This window comes from Mixophyes fleayi, chromosome 8 (assembly GCF_038048845.1).
Source record: "Mixophyes fleayi isolate aMixFle1 chromosome 8, aMixFle1.hap1, whole genome shotgun sequence".
Lineage (NCBI taxonomy): Eukaryota > Metazoa > Chordata > Amphibia > Anura > Limnodynastidae > Mixophyes > Mixophyes fleayi.
Genome location: NC_134409.1, coordinates 32,309,282 through 32,325,496, shown reverse-complemented (window position 1 = coordinate 32,325,496; position 16,215 = coordinate 32,309,282). Strand labels below are relative to the sequence as shown.

The following is a 16,215-nucleotide window of genomic DNA, read 5'->3' as shown; positions in this document are numbered from 1 at the left end:
AAGATTATCCAAAAGCAACAATGTGTTACTGGAGTGAACGGGTTAATGACGGAAAGTCTCCATCTCACAAACAATCCAGAGCTTTCACTTTAACCCCGCCCCTCAGGACAGCGCTGGGCTTCCATTGGTTCGGGCGTTTCGTCCCTCAGCCCGCTGTGGCCACGCCCATCTCCGTGGAGGGATACGCCCACTTGCGATCCCTTGTTGGAAGCAGAGGCTGGAAGGTTCTGTTCGCGCCGGTTGAGTCGAGTTGTCAGAGTCTCAGTAGAACACTGACCCGGGCGCTGCACATTCCACACATCGGGGCTCACGCGATGTCTAACTTCAACAAGGGTCCGGCGTACGGGCTGTCCGCAGAGGTCAAGAACAAGGTAACTGCACAGAGAGTGAGACCGTTATAGTCTGTAGAAGTGGGGATCACTGCTGGGCTCCCCCAAAGTCACTGTCCTGCGATGCGGCTCCGTGAACATGGATTGGTGCATTGTATTTATATGTCCTCTTAACATATATAACATATTATTATAATGCTGGTTATTGTAAATCACCCATCGTTGTGGATGTTGGTCGTGAGGTTAATCCATATGTTCTATAGGGGATGCGTTCTTCACATTATACACTCCCACACCCTTCCCAGCTCTTCTGCATAGGCCGGTTCTGGACGCTTTCCCCAGAGTGGGAGTTGGACTCATTTGCAGAATTTATCTACTTTAATCCAACCTAAGACTTGGCTGTAACCAAATTGCAATAATAATAAACAACTGCGTATCTTTTTCTGTAGGACATATTGGGAGGTACCTCTTTATATTGGTCCCTTTGTATTGCCACACTTGTTTACCATCAGGAATATTCTTTGTGCAGAAGTACATTTAAATGTATTCCATTCTAATGCCATCCACTTTGGTCTGTTTTAGCCTTAAATAAATATATATATATATATATATATATATATATATATATATATATATATATATATATAATTTTTCTGACTTGGATAGCATAGATGTTATACTCTCCTTATAACATAGAAAGTGGGTGTTTGCTATATTGTAAAGGGAAATAAAATGGCTTTAATTTTAGAATCTGAATACTTAAACTACTGTGCATTACTACAGATAATTTCTTATACTGGGAATTGATGGTCAGGGACAGTGTTTTTCTTTTGTAGTTCTTAGTTTCTTTTGTGAATTGTAAACTGTAAACCCCATATTAATGTATTGATTTGGGACATATACACATGAATGGCATGGGATTATCACCTGTATATATTGTATCCTAGAGGATATATGAATTTTGGAATGACTGACATGGAGTTTGGCTGCTTTCCTGTTGTATTTAAGAATTATGATTCCTGGTACTGTTGGAGCCCTTTGATCCATATGCTGTAAACCCATCCAATGTTACTTATGCACTCTGGGATCTACACAGCTTCACTTTTTTTTTTTTTGCACCCGTGCCAGCTCGATGCAAAGTGAGGCGTTTTGTACGAATAACTGGTTGCCTCTGGCAAGGATCCTCCAGTTAGCGGATTACGGCGCTCTGTGGATTTCAAGGCTTTCAAAAGTTATTTGCCAAGTGAGAACTGCAACTATTTTTTTTTTTTTTTAAACCTAAAACTTAGCAGCTGTTGTCCATCAACAAGAAGATGATCTGATGATTGACAGACGAGCACCTTCCTTTAAATTTCCTTTCTGCAGTGGAAGTTTTGTAAAGGAAACTGAAGAGGATGAAGGTGTTGCTTGTCTGGTGGATGCTAATTAGCCTTGCCTCCATAGTCTGGGAAAATTCTGGGGAAAAAAAAATTTCACTTCTCATCCCCTCTCCCCACCCCTTCCCCCCATCACATTCCAGGGGCATTACCTCATGGCTTCTGGGCAGGGGAAGCATCCAATGGTGTGGGCTTTGCATACAGAATGCTCATTGTCTGCTTCCAGCATCTCAAGCCAAGCAGCAGAAGCACAAAGACTGCTCCTGCCTTTTACATTTCAATAACCCCTTCAGTTCTTGTTTTTCCCCTTTTCATTCTCAACTTTTAAAAAGTCTGTTGGGTTCTTTGAAAGTGTTGTCTTAACCATTTATGCTCTTAAATTCCTAATCGGGACTTTTTTGATGTAAATTCGTGCGGTTACCAAAGTATCTATTCCTGGCATTGTGGACAACTTCAACAGTTTACTTTACTGGAAAAAAAAACATAGCACATGTTTTGTGAACAAATATTATTACTAAAGGGAAATATTTTTTATTATATAAAAAAAAATTCAAGTGAATGTATAATCAATTTCATTCCTTCATTTATCAGCAAAGTGATCTGTATTCCTCTGCATACACAGAAATTTGTTTACAAACATAATCTACGTGTACATTAAACAAAGGTACAAATGTTTTTAAACGATTAAACTATGGAGACCAGTAGAAGCTTTGTTCTGAAATATGGCAGATATTGTGCCTACCCCGTGGGTCCTTTAAGTTAGTACAGTTTTTGGAAACATACCGAAGAATTACAGGAAAATTCTGGAACCTCATTTCCAAAAATAGGTTCGAAATAATTTTTTCACAACTTCTCAAATATTGGAAGTTGGTTACATAGAAATGTTTGTAATGTCATATAGTCTTATGCAGTTTGAAGATTTCCCCATCTCTCCTGATAAAGTTCAGTTTAGATTCCTTCTTTGCAATCATATTAAAAACCATGAAATTTCCTGCTATTCTGATGTTTCAGGAGAGTTGCAGTTGGTTCATGAAAACAAATGTCTCAGCAGACGTCCTTTGTGTAGTTTCCTCCTGCTGTGACTACCAGTTTGCCCTTGCTACTGACTGAGCAGCTTTCATTTAGATTAACTGTATATAGGCAGGAGAGGTTAATGCAAATAAGGACCAGCTTGACTATTTTTCTTGGGTGGCAAGAAGGTGCATAATGTTGATAAGACTTTTTTTCAATAGGTCCCCTTGTTGCTTAAAGTGCGTCTGTCGTCTGTGCAGTGAAGGCAGCCCAAATGTTTGCTCAGCACAATTAACCTCTAGTAACTACTAACAGCACTGAGATCTGCCATATGTGCTTATGATGTCACCAGTTCCTAGAAAATTGATGGATGACATTCTCTTGAATACTGTTAAAGCCCACAAAATGTCTGCTTCCGTTGTTTTGTTTGTAGACGTCGGGTACTCTGTAAAACAAAAGTATCCCTGTCTTAGCTCCTTTGTTGAAAAAATAACTTGGTAATGTCACAGAAGCATCCTATCTACTTCCACACTCCCCTTTACAATGAGGGCACCCTCCTATAATCAAGTTTAAGATACAGCTAATATGTAGTTTAATGAAATGCATTGAAATGTTCGATGAGCCAGTGATCCGAGCCGCCCCCACTCCCCCCGGCACTTACCTCCTTCCCCGGCGCGCTGTACGCTCTTTACGGAGGAGATCTCGTGAGAGTGAGACTCACGAGATCTCCTCAGTAAGGAGACTACAGCTCGCCGGGGAAGGACCGCAGTGAAAGTGCTCAGCAGCACTGATCACGCCGGGGGCGCTCCCGCCCCCGACCGATCAATACTGCTGCTGAGCACTTTCAAGGGCCCCCTGGATGCCAGAGGCCCCTGGGCTGTAGCCCAGTTAGCCCTATGGTTAATCCGGCCCTGGGTCTCATCCACTACTAGTATTTAATAGGTCATTAGAGGTCACTCCATTGACCTCAGTGCATTTATCTTGCATTAGAAACATTGGAGAAAACCACATCCCTAATGCAATGCACCCAAATGCAAGTGCATATGTTCCTATTGGGAACAGATTAATTTTTCAGATCCATTTGTGTGCGTTATACTACTGTTTAAAATCCCTCAAGTGTGTAATTTAATGCCAGTGGATATGAGAAGCTGCACTCACATACGTCCTAGTAACTCATGTTCCCCTCTAGACAGGTGATGTCAGGTGGCACCAGCTAATGTCTCCTGGCGATAACAGGATTTACGTAATAGGGTGAGCACACAACAATGTAATGAGATTCCGACTCTATTAGATCATTTATAGATTAAAATAATTGCATCATGTTATTTATTAACATTTATAGAATGTCAACATATTATGCAGAGCTATTACAGAGAGTACTTAATAACTCGCATCAGTCACTTGGGTGAATCCTGTCCAAAGCCAATTGACCTACGAGTATGTGGGTGATAATCCACTCAAACATTGAATAAAACTCATGGCCCAGCATTGTGAGGCAGAAATGCTAACCACTGTGCTGCCCTTTGTGTTTCAATGGATCGTTTTAGGTCTCTCAACCCTTTTTCAAACCATGAGTCCATTAAGTAAAAATATACATATACACTCTAGGTTAATAGTATATGGGTACCATGCAGGGTTTCACATTCACTCCCAATGTGGTGTCACATAAGCCAATAAACCTTTACCACAGACCCATCATAATGACCAGCTCCATCATCATTTATTTATATATTTATATTTAAATTCCGTAGCGCTTTACAATTGGGAACAAACATTAATAAAACAATACTGGGTAATACATACAGACAGAGAGGTAAGAGAACCTTGCTCGCAAGCTTACAATCTATGGGCATATTGATTTAAATATATAAATGAACCACAGTGATACTGTACGCAGATTATAGACTTGCAATTTACAAAAACAATTGACAAACAATATTGAAACCAGTGTTAATTCAATTTATATATTGTACAGACTAAGAATGGAAAAGACATGGCATGCTAAAAATAAAGCCACATAACAAAAGTCCATGGTAATATGTTTGCAATGTCCATAAGTAGAAGACTGATGCATTGAAAAGCATAGATGATTCAATCATAAAAGCATAGAAAAGCATTTTAACCCACCATACTTCATTGTATTTAAGAGCATTATTCTATAGGTTTTATACACTATAAAACTTTTGAGCCTGTGTTCCCCTTTCTTACTTTTGGAAACTCAGTGGCCAAAAAAATGTAATTGAACAGAATGACCATTTGCAAAAATATATAGTTAGTAAAAATTCCATTCTCCAACACTGGATTGCTTGCCAATTATATATTGCATCCAATGAAGGGCAGACAAGTGTTCTTCACTGGATGATTAAACCATTAACCTTTCCTTAAATTCTTACTAAGTACACAGTTGAAGCAAAGCATGGTCCCTTTCTATGATGTCTAAAGAAATGCCCAAACTGGTACTTTTATCTGTCCTAACTAGATAGTCCCTGAAATTCTTGGTCCGTTTTTATGCAAAAACAGGTGGGTGACTGATCGCCACTACGTTCAGTTCTCTTCGTATCCAGACAACAGTGCAGTGTTTACGACTACTTCAGTGATTCTGGCAGACAACATTAAGAGGATGCAAACACTAGCTTATTTGAGTCTAGATTGTAACAAGTCCTCTTCTTGCTACATGGATACTGCTGACTTATTTTTTTTTTCTTATATATTACTGTACTGATAAACCTGCTATTTAAATTTTAGCTATATTTCAGAAATACTTTTGTCACACATTACAGTACATCAAATTTATTTTAAGTTGTAAACTGAGACTTAGGCAATGCCTGCTTCAAATGGTACAGGTAACAGATCTGATATTACAATGCTGTTCTTCTATCGGTCAGATTTACACACTAATCGATCACTACAATATCTGCTTAGATTATCGCCACAGTATCAAGAAAAATGACTGGTCAGTCAAATTTCAAAGTAGATTTTAAGTATGTAGACATGTTTTTTAGTTCTTGAGCAAGACGATGCAATGAATCATAAGTGTCCATCTACACCATAAAGATATAATCTCTGTAGCAGAACCAGCACAAGAATATTGTTAGGCAAGTAAGTTGTAAATGTTCCACTACTAAGGCTAGGTACACACTGAAGAATTGTCCGACCCATGTGATATTGTACCTACGACTGAAGGTCCGATCAGTCTGACTATTCATGCGTACACAGACATGATTTACCTTCAGATCTGTGCTCTTCATCTGGTCCTCTAATCTTCAGAGAATGACAGTACAATATTAATTTATTCACTATTGTCACATTGACTAAAACCGCCTTGTTATAGCTATCCACATGGCCTAACGAATTTCGTTAGCTTCTGTGACTCTGAAACGAAACATTCTGTCTCAGAACGAACAGATGAATTATTCCTTCTACAGCGCTCTCTACATTTATTCACCGGGACATTCCTTGCTAGCATCTGCTGAAAAGAACAAGACTCTGTAAACTCTATGGAGATCGTGAGCATGAGTGTATACACACTACATGATCGGTTGGTGATTGCTCGGAAAATATTAAACAGTACGACCATCCAAATGAGGCGACAATCAACAATTTAGAATGATTTTCGACCATCGTGTCCCTATACACACTAACCCGACTTCAAACTGTACGGTCATATGTTGGCTAATTTGCTCGATTATCGGACGAAAACACTCCATCTAGCCTAAGATATGCAAATATATAGGCGCCACACTGGACCCTATGGCAGAGCTTCTCATATGTATGTTTTGAAACAGAAAATATTAGACACCCCTAAGACAAGTAATTGCGCTTATAGCTACTTCTTAGTCACAATATACAAATTATCAAAAATGTACCGAGCTAGCTCCATTTTTTTTTTTCCAACAGAAAGAATTGGTGTAAAGGCTTTCAACATCTAAATTGATCAAAATACATCAGTCATGTGGTAGTAACTATCATCATCATCATCAACACTTTATATAGTGCCAGCAAATTCTGTAGCGCTTTACAATAGGATATCATGTTTTCAATGCAAAAATGTATTTGCATACAACACATTTTCTCGCAACCTTTCTAAAAGGACACCAGACATAAGACAGCCTACTCGCCATGACCATATTTGGACTGTTGGTCTAGGAGCATTCTCGCAGAACTTGGGCAATGCATTGTTTAACAGTAAGGGACTTTTCTATGCTGGAGACTACACTGGGTGTCCGGTTCAAACTTCTGCAGGCTGGAGGTGTCTATCGAATTGGTTGCCGCATTAATCTCACGCATTCATCATCATCGCCATTTATTTATATTTCGCCACTAATTCCGCAGCGCTGTACAGAGAACTCACATCAGTCCCTGCCCCATCTTGTAACCGGTTTCAGTACCATTCGAAGGAACTTTCACTAAAATGATATTGTGTGCAGAATAGATAGTGGGAAGTTGCAGAGTAGAAGTGATAGACTGAATAGGGGGAGTTGGAAATGTGTACAAGTAATAAAATATGTAAATAGTCATACATCATTTAAAGTACCAAGAAAATTCAGTTGAGTCACCTGTTTACATAAAATCAGAATGTTTTCAAAGAAACTGGGAAAATGTGTTTTTTAGGATTTTAAATGTTCAATCACTTTTTGGAGACTAGATGAGCCAGACGTTTTCATAACAATGTGGTTTACTGGTCTAAAACGCCTGTCTGACCTTGTCCTTAACAAAGGACTTAATTGCTAATTTATATGCATTTTTCCATCTACTTTGTGATATGTATTCTAGGATTCTGATGCCTGCCTTTGTTTGGTCTCCTCTTCTTTTTTTGTTGTTGTTGTATTCATGTTAGTATTGCTGTGTCAGACATGGGGCACAATGATATGGGGGCACTGTGTGTACATGGACATTGGTGGCATAAAATATATGCATAAACGTGATCATTGTAAAGTGTATTGATAGACATCAGAGTAGGCACCAGTATATATTATACACAGACATGGAGGAAAGAACGTCACTGGTGTAAATCTTGTACCTCTAATGATTTCATCACATATACTGCTATCTACCACTCCTATCAAAATGCTCTGGACACTGCAAAACAAACATACTTCCGATCTCCTCTATGCTCAGGCTTCTAACCCCAAATGTCTTTTTAACGCATTTAAACCCTCCCACCACTAACCCTCTGACTACCATCAGTGCCCACAATCTTGTTTCTTATTTCAAGGACAAGATTAATAAGATCAGACTTGAAATGGTATCTCCCTTGACAAGAAATCCGCTCAATTCCTTTGTGTCACTCTCTGATACACTCCCGTGATTTGATCTCACAAATGAAGAGGAAGTTTCTACTCTCTTCTTATCTTCATACACTACCTCCTTTCCTCTTGATCCCATACCCTCACAAATTGGTAGGTCCCTGTGTCCTGTGCTCATACCATCTCTAACTAAAGTCTGTTACCTTTATCCGCCTGCACAAAGACTTGAATTCTCCTCTTGCACTTTTAGAGAAAAGCAAATTTTCACTTGAATAACATTAAAACACAAACGTTGTGCATATTACAAAGCTTTATTACAGTGTATGATTAGATATCAAGATTGTTTTACATGTGTAAATAAATAAGTCCATTGTGACAATACATTTTTTTCCATCTTCTCTCTCATCTATATCTTTTTCATAGGATTATGGAGCCTCTCTCCCTCTCCCGCCGTGGTGATTACTCCTATTCTGTAAAAATAAATTTCTGACCCAAACTCTCTCAATTTACCGCCCCATCTCTCAGCTCCCATGCCCCTCCAAGCTTCTTAAGAGAATTGCTTACACTCGCCTCACACACTTTCTTACAGCAAATAACCTACTGGAATCCCTTCAGTCAGGCTTTCACTCTCGACACTCCACAGGGACTGCACTGACCAAGGTTGTCAATGATTTGATCACAGCAAAAACTAAAGGCCATTACTCTCTGCTAATTGTCCTAGATCTCTCTGCTGCATTTGACACTGTTGACCACTCTCTCCTCATACAAACGCTACAATCCCTAGGTCTTGAAGGCACTGTCCTATCCTGGTTCTCATCCTATCTAATCACTCTTTCACTGTTAATTTCTCTGGATCCACCTTCGCTGCACTTCCTTTATCAGTTGGAGTACGACAAGGCTCAGAGGAGGGCCTCTGCTATTCTCTATCTACACTGCTTCTCTTGGAAAACTAATAAGCTCCTTTAGATTTCAGTATCATCTCTATGCAGATGATACACAAATTTATCTATCCTCTCATGATCTTTCACCATCTGTGTTTCGCGTTACTGACTTTCTGCCATTTCATCTTGAATGTCTTCTCGCCAACTCATACTCAATATTTCAAAAACTGAATTAATAATATTCCCACCCAAAAACAGAAGCTACCTGCCTGACGTTTCTGTTGATAACATGACCATAAATCCCACCCCGCAAGCTCGCTTCCTAGGTGTAATCCTTGACTCACAACTATCCTTTGTTCCCCACATCGACTCTAGATCTAAATCATGTTACATCTGAAGAACATTTCCAGAATACGCACATATCTCGCACAAGACACTGCAAAAACCTTAATTCGTGCACTCATCATTTCCCGCATCGACTATTGCAATTCCCTCCTTACTGGTCTTCCCAAAATCAGACTTGAACCCTTACAATCTATTTTGCACGCAGCGGCTACATTGATTTTCCTTGCAAACCGCTCTTCCTCTACTGAGCCACTATGCCCGTCTCTACATTGGTTGCCTGTTTTTCAACTAATCCAATATAAAATTATTTTACGAACATACAAAGCCATCAACAAAATTGCACCGACATACATCTCACTTGTCTCAAAATATCTCCCAACTGGACAACTCCATTCTGCACAAGATCTGTTTCTCTTCTGATCTCATCACATCCTCCCATTCTCAGTTACAGGACTTTTTTCAGGCTGCACCCACTTCGTGGAATTCCCTCCCTCGCACAATAAGACTTTCCTCTAATTTTTAAATCTTCAAGCGTTGTCTGAAGATGTGGGTTTTCAGAGAAGTTTATAATATTCCTCTACCACCCTGTTAATCTCCCAAGGTTACCCTATCACCACCCTCTACACAGCTAACACAAGACAACATCCCTCTGACCACCATTGCTGTGTGACTGATCACACAGCCCATTCAATACTTCTTACCTTTGCATTCTAGCTGAAAAATATGCAATATGCAATATGATGTAGCACATGCCCTTGTGTATCAAACTCCAGTTGTCCCATAGATTGTGAGCTTGCGAGCAAGACCCTCTTACCTTTGTATGTATGTATCACCCAGTATTGTTTTATTACTGTTTGTTTCCAATTATAAAGCGCTACAGAATTTGCTGGCACTATATAAACGTTGGTGAGGAAAGACTGCACATTATATCTCCTGATGGACGGGTATCCTACATGCAGACATGGGTCACACAGTACTTGTACAAAGACATTAGAGAGCAGAGTACAGTGTGGTTTGGTACAGTGAGTACTGATAGGGGGGTGTGTGCTTGTGCACTGGAGCAGGTGTTCAGAAGGTGGATGATGTGTGTAAGGCACGTTCAGGAGGTGTGGGTGGCGAAGTTGATCCCAGTTGTAAGATAGGGGAGTAGGAAGTTGAGAGTGAAATAGAGGAGTCACTGTGAATTATTTGAAGCTGGGAGTGCAGGATGCCGCATTGTTGTCATAGTTTTGTTTTGCCTTGGCTTGTCTCCCGATTCCTCTGGTCCCCCATCTGTTGGCATGCAATAGGGTCTCTTTCTACATTTCAGAAATAGTAGTGTAGATTGGTATGGCAAATACGTTTTCCATTTAAGGTAACGCTGCACAATCATCTGTTAAGCCAAAAAACAGGTTCAGCAGCCATGGTAAGAAAAACCTCAGCTGTCTGAGGCTCAGAAAAATCCTGGGGCACGTTCATTTTCACTGGTGGCAACAAGCTGTTTAGACTATTTATAAGTTCCATCTGCCCTGTAAAGACTTGTTAATATTTTAACAGTGATTGTGATTTTCATTTTTGACATTACACATAACATGACACGTCAACATTGTCATGCATATTCAATTATTTAACCTATATGATCCCAATGAATTCGGGAAAACACCTGATTGCCCTCCTTAAGAGACATTAAACATTACTAAACTTAATTTGGAAAGGCTTTGCATGTACAGTAAAATACAGAATATTTCAGTGTGTGAGGGTGTGTGCATTGTGTGTGGTTATTAGAGATACTTCTTCTGTATGTATGATCAGCTGTTTCTTATAATAATCTAACATTGTTTTTATAGGACAGCATTGGTCACTATAGCTATAACCTCCCACTAAGGCATCCTTTTGGAAGTCTTGCTGCCGTGTACAACCAATACTTGTGGAAAGAACAGTTTGAAGACAAGGGGAGCAGTTTTCAGGCAATGTGCTGTGCATATAAGGTTTTATGCCCTTTTTAATGTACAATCATTCCTTTTTCATAGGATATCTGTCCTGTTCATTTTTCAGTGCAAGATCCCCCCCCTCCCTTTTCTTTATAATAGAACAACATTTCTTGTAATATTGGTTCAGCCCACAAAGTGGCTGCATCCGGTATATACAGGTATACTTTAAATATAACTATGCATATTGCGCTATACTCTGCAGTCTAACCAGTGGACTAAATAAGTTGAATGTATAAAGACATAAACAATCAATTGCAAATAAGTAAACCCTTTTAAAAATATTTTGTTAATCCCTGTAAATCTGAATATGAGGACATTAATTACTTGGAAGATTAATTGGTTTATGTTAATGTAATAAACTTGTGCTCCAGTATGAAGCTCTGGGCCCGTATATCAGATTGAGCAGAATACAACCTTAGTGATTTCTGGTGTGGTGCTCCTGTGGAAGTGTATTGTCTCTAGTGTTAGGGTACAAGTTGCCAGACAGGTGCACATCCTGCAAACCTTCCCACAAAGTTTTTTGTTTAAAAAAAATTATTTTGTAATCTTTTGGATCTAATCTGTTGCAAAATTATAAATCACAAAGCTGTGCAATTCTAACGGGTATTTATTTAGTGTGTTTCTCTGCTATTTGTTAAATTTGTTTTCAGCTGTTTTCATAAAAGCATCACTGAAAATCTGATTACACCAATGTTTATTGTACATAGTTGTAAGTGTACATCACTGTAGCTTTACTTTAGAATGTTGCGGTTCTTGGTCAGAAAAACGCGGCCCTCTAAAACACGTGTTTACATTAAAATAGTTTAATTTGTCTTAGATGCCGGTGATTCAAAACCTAGTACTTTACATTTTTTAATTGGATTAAATAACTTTTGTGAATGGGGTTTGTGTACAAGCACAAGATGTATCGCACTAATAATTGTCATTAACAAGTTCTGTGAATTTTTATATGCTGCAGTTTACTCTGTGCTGAAAGTTAAAAAAATAAATAACATACCAGACTATGCTAATGTTTGGCAAGAATCTGATTTGTTCAGTACCTCTCTGTATCTTACTGTGACATTTTTGCATGTGGTAGGAACATCTCTGAAGCAGGAATGCATATATATATCTATATGTCAAACACTTATGCCCAAAGAGGAGACAAGAGCCGGGGAATGATTGGGGCGATGATGAAGATGACTCTGACAAATCTTCCAAATGGGGTACACTGTACTGCGTCAGAAAACCTGTGGTTTACTGCATTTGTGTCAGTGGCTGAGAGTGATGGTATAAGTAGTGCGATTTCACTAAGCTCACATTACATTGCTAATGACGCACTTGTGGGTTTTTCCTCTCTATTTCATGCAACAACATTAAACCAAACGTCTCTTTATAATGCCCCACCTCATTTACCACTAAGTACTGAGTGCAAAGCTAAATATGTTCTATTATCTGTTACCCTTGTCGCAGTGCCAGTTTTGAGCTACTGAGAGAGGGAGCACAGTACTAATAACACTCTTGTGTTAACGCCAACATTTCTATCAAAAAATGAAACCCAGCAAGTTAACCTGAATCTTAAATGACTTTATAATCCAGTAAGAGAGTAAACCTATTTACATAAAATAGCTTCAAAGTTGCACGCTAGGCATTAATGTCCCTTCTAATAAGTATACTGATGTATCCATGTGCTCTTTGATCCAGTGCTTTGTCAGATAATGTTGTTGTTTTCTGCTGAGGCATTGTTCATGTGCTTGTATGTGGTTATCACCCACACTTGTGTATAATCAATGGGATATCCTGCTTGTTTTATGGAGACTTGAAAATCATTAGATTGAGATAGAAGGCGAGAGGATCCTGCTTGCATGCTCTCACAGTGTATGTTCCTGTACTGCTATCCGTGTTTACTTTGGTCTCCCCATAGTATGGCACTGCAAAATATTTTGCCGCTTTAAAATATACAATTTTTGGGATTTGTCTGTGGGGCCAAATAACATGCAGTGATGTCCTGTCGGACAGATTACATTGGCTATAAAGTGTCCATGGCTCAGAGTTGGCCTGCATGTAACAGCTGGGTTGGGTTAGTCTGAAATGCTTGGTGACCCATGCATAAGTTCTTATTGAAGCCACATAGTGCTATTAAGGGGAAAAAAATGGGCATTGTATCAGGGCTTCAATAAATTCTAAATCAGTGGTTGTAAGAAGAAAACTGATCCACAGGAGAAGCCCCCAGGGATGAAGCAGTTGGGGTTAATTTGTATTCTTTCTACTATAAATTGTCACAGCTGCCCTGTGTTTTACTGTTCATGTCTGTTTTTCAGTGTGCTTGAGCCTAAATCCCACACTCGTTCTATTAACATCCTTTTAAATGTCCTTTTTAACAGAAGATATGTCAGGATGTTCAAACTTTAAGTGTTTCCTTTTTTTTTTTTTTTTTTTAATTGTCACACTGTACTTTAGTCTTTGTATATTAGGAAGCTTATATTGGCAATAAGCTGAATTAGGCTATATATATATATATATATATATATATATATATATATATATATATATATATATATATATATATATATATATATATAATTAGTGTTTTGTGCTTTAATCATGCCTATAAAATGCGCTACTCTAAAAAAATAAAATAAAGCAGTTATATCTGTACACAGCCTTTCTGACAGGCGCTAGCTTTGCGTCCGTTACTAGGTTTCCTTCAGCATTCCCAAGCAGTAACACTCTACGATACACTGTAGCTCGATGGGAGCACTCATTAAGTACATAGTACTCTATGCTGTAGGGAAGCTTTGAGACCACACTTCAGATGGTCTGGTAAAAGCGAGGACAAAGCACAAGATTTTGTCTGTGTTTCGCAGCCATTGTTTCTCAGTGCTCGTGTGTAGGAGGCCCATAAGTGCTAGTCCTTCGCTCAACCTGGAAAGCAGATCAAATTTCCCCTGTGAATTGGTGCACATTCAGCAGATTGCAGGCTGAGCTGAAATGAGGCAGAGACTTCCATTTAGTATTCATGTGAAACGTGTTGGAGGAAGTCGGCTTGTTTCTCCAGTAAAACTGATCAAATAGATGACAATGTTATTAAAAAATACTTTATCTCCTGCATGGCAACAATACTGCAAATGCACAATAGTGGTGGCTTTTTAAGTTAAATTAGCTCTAAATGTAATATGCATCCACAAATCTGAAGATGCTGCTTCTTACCTTTGTCTCCTGCTAAAAAGAAGTCTAAAACTCTGAGTAGACTTAGAAGGTAAAGTTATTCTTGGAGAAATGGAAGTATAGCAAAAATGTGATGGTTGATCCGGCCATGAAAGTGGTTACAGAGAGTGTTGAGGCAGTTAATATAGCAAATTTAATTTTCAGTGGTTTAATGAACGAGTAATACAAAATATCTATATTGAGTAACATTAATTTAATTACAATTATTATGTTAAATTACATATTAAAATATACAGTGAATAAGTTTAACTATTTTTGGTTTGACAATTCTCCATACAGTTTAGTCGGAGGACCAAGGTTTGGAAACACATTTGTGAGTGTCTGGACCCTTCCACTATAGAATGTTGGGGCTACAGATCTTTCATTGTGGGTGATTGAGATTCACATGTCTATAGTTGGTTATTTTATAGACTATAGGGGAATGCAGAGAAAGAGGCGGCTCTCCCATTACCCCACGGTGTCTAAAAATAGTGTAAGAAACTTGGATGCATATAGTATTATTATTTTCTCTTATTTATAAGGTGCCACAGATGGTCTGCAGCACTGTACATAGTGGGTGAGCAGAGTACACATGTAACAGAGTGCATGGACAGCTCCGAATAATGTATAATTACATAATATAAAATTATACAATGACCAGTCAACAGCAAATTAAGAGTATAAACAGAATTGCAGGTCCAGCTATGTACAAGTCAATAAGCTTAAGTGATAGTGTAAAGTAGATATGTGCCCAGCATCATGGGCATGAGATATAAATAGGATGGGGGAGATAGTGGTGCAGTGGTAGGAAGGCAAACACAAGGAACGAGGGCGCTGAACGTGAGACCTTACATCCCAGAGGAATGAACACCTTACATGGAAAATAATAAAGGAAAGATAAGTTGATTACGTCTGTAAATGGAAAGTCTAGTGAGGAGATCTCCTCCTTTCTAAAATGGAAGCAGAGCTGGTATTGAAAGAAGAATAGTGATCTATGAAATGTAGTTGAAAGATCTTTACACAAACTGTTTTTGTTTCACACCCACAAAACAATTTAGCTTTGAGCAGTTGGAGAAATTGAGCATGTTCAGAAAGTAGATACTTAACAACAATGACAATTCAGTCTGTCAACACACGTAAGTGTTTTTAATGCAGACGTGTGCCATGTGTCGCCATAATTGTAAGCGCTTATTTATTATCAATCAGCGGAAAGAGTTAAGCCATCAATAGAATGAGTGGCACCTTGAATTGTTATTCACAGAGAGGGAAGACTTTGGGACAGAACCAAAGTTTGTGGAAGAGGTTACTGTCCCTAACAAAGAGGAGAGAGAACTGTGTAAATTCTAAGTAGAGTGGTTGGGACCGTGTATGTTTCGTGTTGCCCCTCCCCATTAAATTTTAAGCTCTTACCAGCAGAGTCCCCTGTTTTATGCCTCTTGCATGTTGTGTGCTTGCATCTGTGTGTATTTTAGCTGCTGCAGCGCCTCTTTGCTGGTGACTGGCTGGTTCTTCCTGACCACTTACTTTGGTTCAGGACTACTGGTGGCAGACAGAGCGTTGACATAGGATGCAGACCCGTCCCTGTAACAAATCCAGGCTGAGTCATGCAGTTAGCATGTAAATCAGCCTGCAGGGGTCACACACATTTCCATTGTTGCTAGTGACAGTGTTGTGTGTGTGTGTGTGTACCCCCCCAGCTAGCTGCCAGGGTGAGGAAGGCTCAGCCTTCCCTCATCCCCTGGCACCGCTGACTGTAAGGCAGGAGATTTAATCTTTAAATATCCATCTTAGAATACTTCCAGGGAACATGCTTCAGGGTCTGGATCCCACCTGAAGCCGAGTTCTGCTCCATAGAGTGGGTAACCAGATCC

The 16,215-nt window shown here is 39.1% G+C and overlaps 1 protein-coding gene across 1 annotated transcript in view; it reads left to right on the top strand.

Annotated features, from left to right (window-relative positions):
• The first annotated feature begins 191 nt into the window (after window positions 1-191).
• Window positions 192-16,215, top strand: part of CNN3 (calponin 3) — a 36,721-nt gene continuing 20,697 nt past the window's right edge. Inside the window, exon 1 of the mRNA XM_075182313.1 lies at window positions 192-371. Coding sequence (XP_075038414.1) covers window positions 315-371 — 57 coding nt within the window. The 5' untranslated portion in view covers window positions 192-314. The remainder of the gene's footprint in view (window positions 372-16,215) is intronic.